The following is a 13,082-nucleotide window of genomic DNA, read 5'->3' on the forward strand; positions in this document are numbered from 1 at the left end:
CAGAATTAAGGGACAGAAGTTTAGGGGTAACATGAGGGGGAACTTCTTTACTCAGAGAGTGGTAGCGGTGTGGAATGAGCTTCCAGTGGAAGTGGTGGAGGCAAGTTCGTTGGTATCATTTAAAAATAAATTGGATAGGCATATGGATGAGAAGGGAATGGAGGGTTATGGTATGAGTGCAGGCAGGTGTGACTAAGGGAAAAAAAGTTGTCGGCACGGACTTGTAGGGCCAAGATGGCCTGTTTCCGTGCTGTAATTGTTATATGGTTATATGGTTAATGCAAGGACTACCTGAAATTGGAGAAGCCAATGGTCATACTGCTGGGGTGTAAACTACCCAAGCAAAATATGAGGTGCTGGGCCTCACTCTGGCCATGGAGGAGGCCCAGGACAGAAAGGTCAGATTCGGAATAGGAGGGGGAGTTGAACTGCTGAGCCACTGGGAAATCAGGTTGGTTATTGCGAACTGAGTGTAGGTGTTGTGTGAAGCGATCGCCAAGCCTGCACTTGGTCTCACCGAGGTTGATCATACGCTGAATAATCCAACCAGAATTTTGTTTGGATGTGGAAAGAAATAATAGAAATTGCATTCATTGCAACGTGTAAAAGGAGATGAGATACTGTATTGTAATTTTGCTGCATGTCATTGTGGTATATATCATGCCTTGATTGGGGAATATGTTTAGGTTGTGACTTTATTTGAAGCAGAAATAATACGTGAATGCTTCATTGACCATAATTCTGACTGTTAACTACGTACTTCGTCCGAGCACATTATCGCACGTGTCATGCAAGCCGTCTTAAATGGCCACCTAAACTTTCATTTGGCAACCTAAAAATCAACCTAGGATGCCCGGCTGGCAACGGGGAAAAAAAGTTAAGCGAGAGCCCTGCAATAGGTGCAGGAGTAGGCCATTTGGCCCTTCAAGCCAGCACCGCCATTCAATGTGATCATAGCTGATCATCCACAATCAGTACCCTGCCTTCTCCCCATATCCCCTGACCGCTATCTTTAAGAGCCCTATCTTTTTTTATCTTGAAAGTATCCAGAGAACCGGCCTTCACCGCCCTCTGAGGCAGAGAATTCCACAGATGGATTGTTCTCGCTCTCACCAGTAATCTCAGGGTAATTGAATTTTACCTTAAATTTTTTTTTGAAATGTTCTAGGCTGCAGTGAAAGTAGGCTACTATTCGAAATTCAGAGGACTAACTGCCAAAATTAGAACACTTGAGGAGCCTGGAAGTGAAACCGGTATCTTTGGTTTCAACTGTTTTTGTAACTTAGGATATAATTTCCCAATAATCACTGTTTGTTTATTGTACATTTACTTGATGTGCCTATAAAATCAGAGCAGGTAAAAATGTCATTGTTCCTTTCCTGGTGCATATGACAGTTAAACGCTCTTAACTCTTGACTCAAATCTGCACTGTACATTTGTTTCTGCAGGATAAGAAATATGCCACAGATAAGTATAAGGATATCTACACAGAGCTAAGTATCGTGAAGGCTAAATCGGAGCGTGACGTAAACCGACTGAAAGAGCAGTTGCAGCTGGCACAGGAAGCACTGGGAGAGCAGCCCATGGATGAAACAGAGCACAGCAGATATGGTACAGCAAATACAAGAATCACAACTCATTGCCAACAAATGTTCACTAATAGTAAACATACTCATTGTTAAGTAAAGTATATATTTTAAACTTTATACATTGGGTGATCCTGGGATCAACCTTAAACAAAAAATAATAATTTAAGAAATAAATGCTGCGTGGGAAAATCAAAGGTTTGCAATTTTGGATTTGTGTCTCTCCTTCTAGACCCGATTGTGAAATATGCATTTATTTTCAATGAAATTTTCCCAAATATGAACGGATTTCACTTCTTGACCACACAATTTCTTTTACTTAAAAAGATCCAAATCAGAAAACAAAACATGTTTGTTTACCATTTGTATTAATTTAACAGACCTTAAGTGCATTATAGTGCTTTGTAATTGTTCTCAGAGAGGTCAGGAAAGAAGATATTTTCATTCTTGCATTCTCAATCATTATTCAGGGACAGAATAAAAATAATTCTATAATTAGAAATGAATAAAATAATTTATAGAATGACCCAGCCGTTCAGCTTTTCTTTATAACTCAACTCTCTGGTTAGCACACAATAAAAGCTTTTCACTGTATCTCGGTACACGTGATAATAAACTAAAGTAAACTCTCCAGTACCAGAATCATCCTTGTGAATATTTTCTGCATGCTCTTCTGCATAATGATATCCTTCCGATAGTTGGGAGACCAGAACTGTGCACAGTATTCCACTAGTGTGATCTCATGAACGACTCGATTAGTTGCAACATGATGTCCCAACTGCTGTACTCGGTGCCCTGACCGTTGATGACAAGTATACCAATTGTATTCTTCCAGCATCTGCAGTTCCTTCTTAAACACTTTGTCTACTCCACTGCGAAATCTCCTCAAGGTATGCCTACTTTGAAGAAGTTCTCCTCCTCTCTCCGGAGATCAGTCTGAAGAAGGGTTTCGGCCCGAAAAGTTGCCTATTTCCTTCGCTCCATAGATGAGAGCGAAGGAGTACCCGCTGAGTTTCTACAACATTTTTGTGTACCTTCGATTTTCCAGCATCTGCAGTTCCTTCTTAAACACAAATGCATTCTTCACACCCTGTCTGCCATGTGGTCACTTTCTGGACACTACTGGTATTTCCCAGGCTCTCTGTTCTAAAACACTCTCCAGGGCCCTCCATTTACTGCACTAGTTTAACTTACCAAAATGTAACACCTTGCACTTGTCAAAATTGAATTATACCTGCCCTTTCTTGGCCCACCTTGTCATACCTTTGGTCACTAGCCTCCAAGCTGGATAACAACCCTCCGCTACCACTCTCTATCTCCTTCCACCAAGTAAATGTTATTTTCACTAGGCTACATCATCCTGGATCCCATATGGTCTAAACTTCCAGACTAGCCTACCGTGCAGGACCTTGTTAAAGACCTTGCTAAAGTCCATGTAAACAATGTCAATCATCCTGCCCTCGTTAATCTCCGTCAGCTCATCAAAAAACTCAAATCAAATTTGCGAGAGATGATTTCCCACACACAAAGTCATGCTGATTATCCCTAATCAGTGCTGATGCTAACGCCTCTGTCAGGCCCCTGCAATTTCTTTAGTAACTTCCCACAATGTCCAAGGATACACTTGATCAAGTATTAGGGATTATTCCCCTTTAATATACCTAAAGACTGCCAGCACCTCCACCATTATAATGTAAATGTGTTCCAATGTATCACCATACATTTCCCTCAAATCCTTCCATGACCACCTCCATGGTAAATATAGATGAGAAATACTCCTTTAACATTGTGCCCAACTCCTGCGTCTCCACACATGCCAACCACATTGAACCCTTCGGGAGACCGATTATTTCTGTCGTTAGCCTTTCACTATACTTATGGAATCTGTTTGGCAGATAAGAAAAAGGAGAAACCAATGCTTATCCCTTTTTGCTCTCCCATTTTCCCTCATCAGTTTACTCCTACCTCTCTGATGACGAGTGCACTAGGTTATTTGCTAATTAAATAGCTCACTGAATTAGTTCAATTAAAGGCTGGGCTTTCACCTGCTGGAATAAAAGGAGTAAACGTAGGACAATGCATCTTGAAAGGGAAGCTTATTTGCATATTTGTTGATAAATTACTGCAATGTGCAAAGTAATCACTTTTTAACACTATATTAGGAATATACATTGGAAAAAAATGTAATTATTCAATTTTCACCAACTCAGAATCAGAATCAGATTTTATTCGCCAAGATTGTTTTGCAACATACGAGGAATTTCACTCCTACACATTCCTCACTGTGATGGAAGGCGAAATAAAGTTCAAGTCCTTCCTTTTGTTCTTCCTTGGTCGGGGGCCTAGAGCCCTCCGTTGACGGGGCGGTCTTGACTCCCGTAGCCGGCGGCGTTCGGGCTCTCCGCATCAAGGCGTTCAGCTCCTGCATCAGGGGGTTGTCAGCTCCCCCGCGCTGGGTGATCGAACCTCGCGTCGGAGGTGGTCAAACCTTCTGCAGCATTGGAGTTCCCGACTAGCCTCTCCCGAGACTGCGAGCCCTTGATGGTAAGTCCGCAGGCCGTGGTGGGAGCGATCCTAGGCAAGGGATCCGCTCCGATGTTAAGTCCGCGCCCCGCAGTGGGGCTCACAACAGTCCGAGGAGGTCTCCAGCACCAGCGATGGTAGGCCGCAGAGCCCGGAGAAGGTGATCCGAAAATTGATCACATCTCCAGGAAGGTAAGAACCTGAAAAAAAGTTTCCCCCGATCCCCTCCCCCCTCCCCCCACATAAAAAAAACCGAAGTACATTAAAACAAACTTTTAACAAATGCTAAAAATAAGAAAAAGATGAATAAATGAACAGACTGCCAGCAGGGCTGCCAGGTGGAAAGCTCTCTTACAGAATTACACTTCAGGAAGAAGGCATGTTGTTCATTAATCTATCAAATGACTTTGAGATCTTTCCCTGTGCTAAGGACATGGAGAAAGTGCAGCTATCATTGTGGCTGGAGCTTTGAAAATCAATTAAAAATGAATTTGCCGAAGTAGAGCCATTTTGAAATATGCAGGTGGTTTTGAAATTAAGCCTTTGAGAAACCAGAATGCTAGTTTTGAAATTTGAAATACATTTCTTTCTCAGACATAATGAAATCAAAGAGCAATCCAGATATCTTAAAGATGGCAGCAGCTGCGAAACGAGCAGATCGAACTCTAAGATCAAAGGTAATCTTTCATTTCTTCTTTTTCTCTAGTTTAACCTAAAGCAAAATGACTGATTTTGAGTACATGTGGTATAATTTTGATGTGGTAATATTGCCAAAGATATAGATTTTTTTTCATTTTTTAATATTACTGGTTCATAATGTAGATGTTACTACAATGTAGTATGCTCCTCAGAAGCTTTACCCAAGGCACTCATGCAACATTATACAGATGAGCTTTTCAGGGAGATGAGGACATTTCTATATCTTAATAAGTAAGAGTATTCTACATCTCATTATGTTATTTGTGTATCACTGGAACTGGTCAGCATATCCAAGTTCGCTTTCACCTACATTATAATTTAACTTTTCTTAATTCTATCCAAAACCGATCTAAAGCATGCAATAGAAGGAAACTAGCTGCTTTGTACAGTTCCTGAAAATGTTGGTGTGTTCCATTAAACAATTCCATGAATGAGCACATAACAAAATTGTAGAAATTTCACCAAGCTTGTTTCAAATTACTAATAAGTATCACATGCAATACGGAAGCATCTGACAAATTCCTTTAGTACCGCCTGTAAATCTAATCTAAGTAATACAAGTACTTTCCCAGTTCAGATCAGAACATCACAATCCCAAATGTCTTCTGGTTTAAAGTATAGAAATATAAAGGGTTCTGGAAGTAGTATTTTCACTTATGATGTGAGGAATGGTGAAAAAAATCCAGATTCCAATCATATATTGCATCAGTGGCCTCTGGAAGACATTGCATACACGTGGTCATCAGGTGAGAAATTGGATCTGACTTTTTTCCACTTTTCAGTACAATAAGCTAATGGTATCAACATTCACATAACAAAACTGCATGGAACCCCACCACAACATTTGTTTCCCCTTTGGTTGAAGAGGGACAAAAACTGGGCTGTGGTTAGATCCAATGATTGTGCCTTTTTGACGGTATATGCACTCACAAGAAAGCTTTTCGTTCCTGCATACAGAAGGTTATTGTCGGGTAAACAAATGCATAACTTGATTTAGTGCATAGTTGTAAAATATATTATTATTTTTTGAGCCCAGCATTACTGATTTGACTTAGGTATTCATTAGTGGTGTGTCTTCACATTTTAGGGCTATTATCGAAGCTTATAATCATTGATTTTTTTTGTTGTAAAATACACTTATCAGATTAAATTGTCCTGTTGAGTTTACTTTCCTTCAATTATTTTTCAATTTCAATGTAACCACATTTATGAATAGGTATAGTTTTCATTAACTGTCTTTTGTGTTAATTTTACAATTTGCAACAGTAGACCGAATACAGAGAACTTAGCATTGCAAAACTAGCTGAGGAAAAGAATTTATTTACAATGGCTTTCTTTCCAAATAAAAAATTATTTAAATGCTGTCTGGGGGGGAATGATTCACGTTATAAGAGAGAGTACAGAGGAGATTTACTAGAATGTTGCCTGGGTTTCAGCAACTAAGTTACAGAGAAAGGTTGAACAAGTTAGGGCTTTATTCTTTGGAGCGCAGGAGGTTAAGGGTGGACTTGATAGAGGTCTTTAAAATCATGAGAGGGATAGACAGAGTTGACGTGGATAAGCTTTTCCCACTGAGAGTAGGGAAGATTCAAACAAGGGGACATGACTTGAGAATTAAGGGACAGAAGTTTAGGGGTAACACGAGGGGGAACTTCTTTACTCAGAGAGTGGTAGCTGTGTGGAATGAGCTTCCAGTGAAGTTGGTGGAGGCAGGTTCGTTTTTATCATTTAAAAATAAATTGGATAGTTATATGGACGGGAAAGGTATGGAGGGTTATGGTCTGAACGCAGGTGTATGGGACTAGGGGAGAATACGTGTTCGGCACGGACTAGAAGGGTCGAGATGGCCTGTTTCCGTGCTGTAATTGTTATATGGTTATATGTTATAAAGAAAAATGAAAATATTATTTTTCCCCCAGTACTCTTCCCTACTGAAGGTGGTGATTCTCTTGTGGGTATACAAGGATTTTTGGCAAAGTAGACTGGATGGTGACACTCGCTGCCTGAGAAGAATTTTTGTATTAACGAGTCAAGTGCCTTTTAAAAAATGACACTTCTATTTAAAATGTTGCGCTTTTGATATGTTGTCCAATAAAAGGAAGCTCTAAACAGTCAGTAGCATAACATCGTGGATCACATTAAAGAGAAATTCAGTAGGAGTCATAACCTGATGCATCAAATAGACAATGTACAACTGTCTTGAGAAAGTCAGGGGAACAGATTGCCTCTCTTTTGTGTGGGATGCACTATGTTTGGGATGCTGCTTCATACATAAAAAATTACAATGTGAACTTTATATCGGGATCATGCATCTTTCAAAAATACATCAAAGCTAAGTTAGAAATGACATATTTGCTCATTTTGAGGTTGACACTAAGAGTTTATCACCCCCTGGATACCATGTACTTCATAGAAGCATAGAAACACAGAAAATAGGTGCAGGAGTAGGCCATTCAGCCCTTCGAGCCTGCACCGCCATTCAATATGATCATGGCTGATCATCCAACTCAGTATCCTGTACCTCTGCCTTCTCTCCATACCCCCTGATCCATTTAGCCACAAGGGCCACATCTAACTCCCTCTTAAATATAGCCAATGAACTGGCCGCAACTACCTTCTGTGGCAGAGAGTTCCAGAGATTCACCATTGAAAAATGTTTTTCTTCACTACTAATGTTGGACATACCCTTTTGAGATCACTGAAAAGAAAGAGAAAGTAAAACATTTGACCTGATATTAAAACACTAAAAATAATTGCTTTGAGCTGTTTTGATGAAGGAAGCGAATAATGTCACTCAGATCATCTTGTTGGTGGGACTGATGTAGATTATATCAAATTGCTTTACATAAACCACCCCTTACGATATTCTGTTTACTGCTGAATGGAATCTAGCCAGAACTCTTAGTCTAACATTCATGGGTTAGCGGTGATGCTTTGTTTTCTAACCTTCCTTATTCCATTTTGCTCCCCTTCGTCGTCCTTTAGTCTGTGAGTAAAGAGGTGGCATGGGACAGCTAGAGCTACCAGATGATTGACATCTTCCCTTTAGGTAAACTGCCAAGCACCATTGGTTATTGTCACTGAGTCGAGGCATGTCACTCTGGGAGTTGGGCTATTTTTGTGTGTGGGCTTCAACTGGAATCTGTTTGGATTTGTTTCTTGGTCTCTTCTTTAACCTGTGTGAAATTAAATCTCTCATTGCTGTGTCAATAAGTAAGATGACTCCAAAATTTGAAAGTTTTGCTGAATTTTGTTCAGTTCTGCATGACCACATTATTGCTAAATTTACACAATTTTGCAGTGTCCCAATAATTGAAAGTATTCAAACAGTATAGCTGGTGCAGCAGGTCAAATATTGGGGAAATAATTGTGAAAATTAATTTAGTTCTGTGTTTATTAATTGTCTTGATTGCAACCTGTCTCTAAAAAGAGGGAAGGCGTATTCATAGAATTATAGAGCACCGAAACACACCCTTCAGCCCACATAGCCATCGATCATCTATACTAATCCAATTTTTTCATCATTTGGCCTGTCTGGATGCTTATATGTATTGAGAGTCTGTGTCCACCAACTCAGGCAGTATATTCCAGATTCTAATCACCCTCTGAGTGAAAAGTCTCTTCCTCTGATTTCCCCGCTAAACCTCCCCCCCTTACCTTAAAATTGCCGTCTGATTTTATTCACCTCTGCTTGGGAGAAAATCCCAATCTGGTCCCAATCTAATTTATTGAAGGCAAGGTCAATAGATTAAGGCTGCCGCAGCTGTTTAGAAGTCCAGAGATGAGGCAGGAAGATAGAATTGAGATATGGATTAATTATTATTTAATTAACTGGCAGAACAAGTTAAGGGGCTAAATAATTTATCCTGTGTTCACATTCTTAAGATGAACAATATCCAAACTAATGTGGTAACAGCTACAGCATTGGAGGTTTAGTATATTCACTCGGCATCTGTGTTTACATGTTTTCTTTTGAATGTTTATTTCCTCTGGAAAAATCAATGGAGTGCTCTACTGCAATCATTGAAAACTGTGGGTGTATGAACCTGTCTGTTTTATGCATGCTCATGTAAAACTGTGCTGCAGAATTAAACCTCTTCCAATTTATGTCCATGACATACAGAATGTTCCACTCTACTAAGCGTATCTAATTTTTCAAAGAAGGATCTTCATTCATGTTGTCTTCATGTTGTCTTGAACCACAAAACTGCGTCTTGTGTAATGATTAAATTACCAACTGGGACAGAATGTAGACATTTTGTAGAATGCTATTTTTCTGAATATGTTAGTCTGCAGTGGATTAACAAGCCTACCAAATCATGTTATAATTAGTCACACAGTAACAATGTCAATTTTTGAAACAATCAGATGTGAAGAGAACCCTGCAAGCCAAAATATCCCAGTGCATCATGATATCTGTATGATGCTAAAGCAGTATACATGAAATGGCTAGAGAGTCCAATCAATCTTAGAGTCATAGAGTGCTACAGTGTGGAAACGGGCCCTACGGCCCAACTTGCCCACATTGGCCAACAATTTCCCAGGTACACTAGTCCCCAAAGCATCAACTAGTCCCAATTGCCTGCGCATGGTCTATATCCCTTCAAACCTGTCCTATCCATGTACTTGATAAACTGTTTCTTAAACATTGGGATAGTCCCAGCCTCAACTATCTCCTCTGGCAGCCTGTTCCATACACCCACCACGCTTTGTGTGAAAAGGTTACCGCTCGGGTTCCTATTACATTTTTTCCCCTTCACCTTGAACCTATGTCCTCTGGTCCTCGATTCCCCTACTCTGGGCAAGAGACTGTGCATCTATCTGATCTATTCCTCTCATGATTTTGTACACCTCTACAAGATCCCCCCCTCATTCTGCTGCGCTCCATGGAATAGAGACCCAGCCTACTCAACCTCTCCCTATAGCTCACACCCTCTAGTCCTGGCAACATCATGTAATAATTGCCTGCACCATATCTGCCTGAATTGCAGAAGACATCTGTTTTCCAACTTTATCTCTGACATTAGTGTTTTACCAACCCATTCTGCCCCACAACTGGTTTATATCTTCATTTTGAACATTTCTTCAACCCAAAATGAAATATCATGCTATAATGCATTTTAAGCAATTTCAGTAAGAATGCAATCTCATTGCAATAAATTGTTCATTGGATCTCATTACAAACATAGCCAGAAAGATTTCTGATAAAGAAGTTGAAGTGGCAGAAGTGGGTAAAGTTTTAGTCACAAAAAGCTGGAATAACTCAGTGGATCAGACAGCAGACAGTCTGAAGAAGGGTCTCGACCCAAAACGTCACCTACTCCTTTTCTCCCGAGATGCTGCCTGCCCCCTTGAGTTACTCCAGCATTTTGTGTCTAAACCATCTTTGGTTTAAACCAGTATCTGCAGTTGCTTCCTACATACCGAATGTAGAATTACCTTCATCTTGAATCAAATACCTTGGTGATCATTGTGACAACTGTATTTTACTATTGTCATTGTGAGCAAAAACCTTTAATTTCTTCTACATTTGGTATCTCTTTACCCAAGAGCATGTCACTCTTATTTTTTTTTCAGTTTGATTAAGACTACTTTTTTTCCTGAGTACCAATTGCTGACCTGCATACACTTGGAGAGTGTCCACCCCTCTTGGAGTGCGTTAGTTTAAATAAAATGTTCTACTGAGATGTAATAAAAACTTTAAAAAATATAAAATGAACCATTATTAGCCAAAGAAAGTGTGTATTTTGTTGCAGTTATGTGGTATCTACTCAATTGCAGCTTTTCTTGTTTGTCCTTCCTGTGCTGAATACATGCATGTACTGTAATATCATTACTGTTCAGTGATTGCTTAGTCTGTTATTAAATATGCAAAGTAATCCTGCTGCATTGTCCATCTAAAATAGGCTTTATGCACCAATAATTTCATCAGAATATTAGCTACATTTTATAAATGTTATAAGAATTAGTCACAGAATTAATTTCACAATACTTTAGTTGCTAATTAAAACTTAAATAAGCTGATTTTTGACTGTTGAATCTAGATGTAAAAGCAAAGTATAATTGAGTATTATGATAGAATGAAACATGAACGTATTATTTAATTTTGCTTTTAGTCTTTTTGTAGGCTAAACTGATGATTGTTTTTCCTTCTTTCAATTCAGAGCCTCAAAGAAGGACTTACAGTTCAACAGAGGTTTCACCTATTTGAAAATGAGGAGACAAAAGAATTTTAAGAGCTCCTTTGCATGTGTGAGGCAACCCGTTCTGCCTTTGCATTGAATCGCAGTCAATATGACCTCTAATGGAAGCTTTGAGTTGCTCAGCAGTGATACACGTTATATTTTAAAACAACACACATGACCCTCGCACACCTATTTCCCCTTAGATTATTATTGTAAAGTTATAGCATTTACTTTAAGTTCCATGCACTGCAGATGCTACAACTAATCTTATTGCAATCTTTTACTGTAAATACTATGTAGGGATTAGCTTTGTTTCGATGTTTGGGGTTTTGTGGTCCCTCACATTCTGTAAAGCTGATTTATATACACTGCTGTATAAGCTACTGTGTAAACAAATGGAATAACCTTTTTCGAAAATATGAAAGACACTACTTGTATATAACCACACGAGAGGGATGCTTGTGTATTTTCATTTTTCTTTATTGGATTGAAAGTTGAAGCTTGATTTGGATGTTTGAATATTTGGAGAAGGTACAAGATAAAGACGGTGTCCCATCTTCCTGGTCTGCAAAATCCCCTCTTACCCACATTTCCACTCCACTAACAAAATTTTAAAAAGTATACACAGAACAAATCGTATTAGGACTGTCACAGCCTTCCATTTTTTTTGTCAGCCCATTAATCTTTGGAACTTTTAAAACATTTTTTTAGATAAGGGTTGGCACTGATTTTGAAGCTTTATTCATTTTGATACTGTTACTTGTGCAGTTTCCACAGCTACTTGTGACGATACTATATCTGTTCTAAAGTGACTGTAGACTGTGATGTTTTAAAGGTGCTACCAGAATTTGTCAAACGTATAAACAGCTTATATTGTTATTCTTTCATTGACACTAATCTATATTCTGATATTGAACCAAAAGTATAACTTATCTAGCTTTTGGTCAGCACTTGCTATTTCCTTGCCTTTCTGGCACTCTTGGTCACTCTTGTGCAAAACAAGCACCCTAAAAGACTTGTATTCTGAGAGTTTTACAAGTAATTTCATAAAATATTTTTTTTTAATGAATGACCATCAGGGTATGTGGAAACGAGAATGTAGCTTTTCAATTTGTGCTTAGCCATGATTTAATATCGTAGGAAATAAGTGAACAAAAAGTAGAACTCTTGATGTTCACCTTTTAATAGCAGCCAATGCTTAAGAGAAGATTCCAATGCAGATGTAATCCAAATGACTATAAGTGATTTACAAGGTACTAATGGTATGTTGTTTGAGTAAACAAACTTACACTATCCTGAAAGCAGCAAGTTGGAGTGACGTGAGGGAGCATGTTGTCTCATTTTGAAAGTATCACATTTTAGTCCCACTGGTCCACCCTTTGGATACTGTTTCTCAAAAAATAAATTTTAAAGATCAAAGGATCTGGAGACAGATTTGTTGTTAACCTGTATGTCCAGAATGGGTGTCATCTTGCTGGAGAGTGAGAGAGAGAGAGGAATGTTGGGTAGCTCAGTAGTTTCTGCCAGTGGCAGGCCCCTGTATTTATTTAAATGTGCTAAATTTGCTCCTTTTTCCCTTTCCAGTCATAGAAACTGCTGTTTGTGATTGTAAATACACCGTAAATACCGCACCACCTAACTTTGCATATGTTAGCAATAAAATATTTTTGCACCACGTTTGAATGTTGTTTGTCTAGAGTACTGAATTCACTTCAGAATATAGAATTTCTGCCCTAAAAAAATTGAAATAATTAAGTCTTTCATTTGGTGAGATTTAGTGTCACTGGCATAATGGACTCTAAACGTTAATTTAAATTAAAAGGAAGGAATTTATTAGTCCCTCTCCTACTGGACCAATGGCTGTTGTATCCAATATCTGACTCCAGGGATCATGTAGCTGACTCCTGCTCCTGCTTAATCTATTCTTACTGCACTGGAGGGTGTGGGAAAAGAGAGTGCTTACTGTTCACATCTGTTTCCAAGTAGTATTGCCTTTTGGCATTAATTTGCTATCTGTTACTCCTGGAATGTTGTTGCAGCAGGTTTTATAGATCACATGCTCAAGGAGAACTTGGCAGGGATAGTTTCT

The 13,082-nt window shown here is 39.0% G+C and overlaps 1 protein-coding gene across 4 annotated transcripts in view; it reads left to right on the plus strand.

Annotated features, from left to right (window-relative positions):
- The window catches only part of mprip (myosin phosphatase Rho interacting protein), a 323,068-nt gene extending 310,398 nt beyond the window's left edge, over positions 1–12,670 (plus strand). For 3 of the 4 annotated variants that reach the window (XM_055654084.1, XM_055654082.1, XM_055654085.1), the window contains 3 exons: positions 1,449–1,611; positions 4,704–4,786; positions 10,973–12,670. In XM_055654084.1, the coding sequence (XP_055510059.1) occupies positions 1,449–1,611; positions 4,704–4,786; positions 10,973–11,044 (318 nt within the window). In that variant the 3' untranslated portion in view covers positions 11,045–12,670. Of the gene's footprint in view, positions 1–1,448; positions 1,612–4,703; positions 4,787–7,793; positions 7,858–10,972 lie in introns of all 4 variants that reach the window. The other variant, XM_055654083.1, reaches the window with a different exon arrangement.
- The last annotated feature ends 412 nt before the right edge of the window (positions 12,671–13,082 follow it).

The sequence above is a fragment of the Leucoraja erinacea genome, chromosome 23 (genome assembly GCF_028641065.1).
Source record: "Leucoraja erinacea ecotype New England chromosome 23, Leri_hhj_1, whole genome shotgun sequence".
Classification (NCBI taxonomy): Eukaryota; Metazoa; Chordata; class Chondrichthyes; order Rajiformes; family Rajidae; genus Leucoraja; species Leucoraja erinaceus.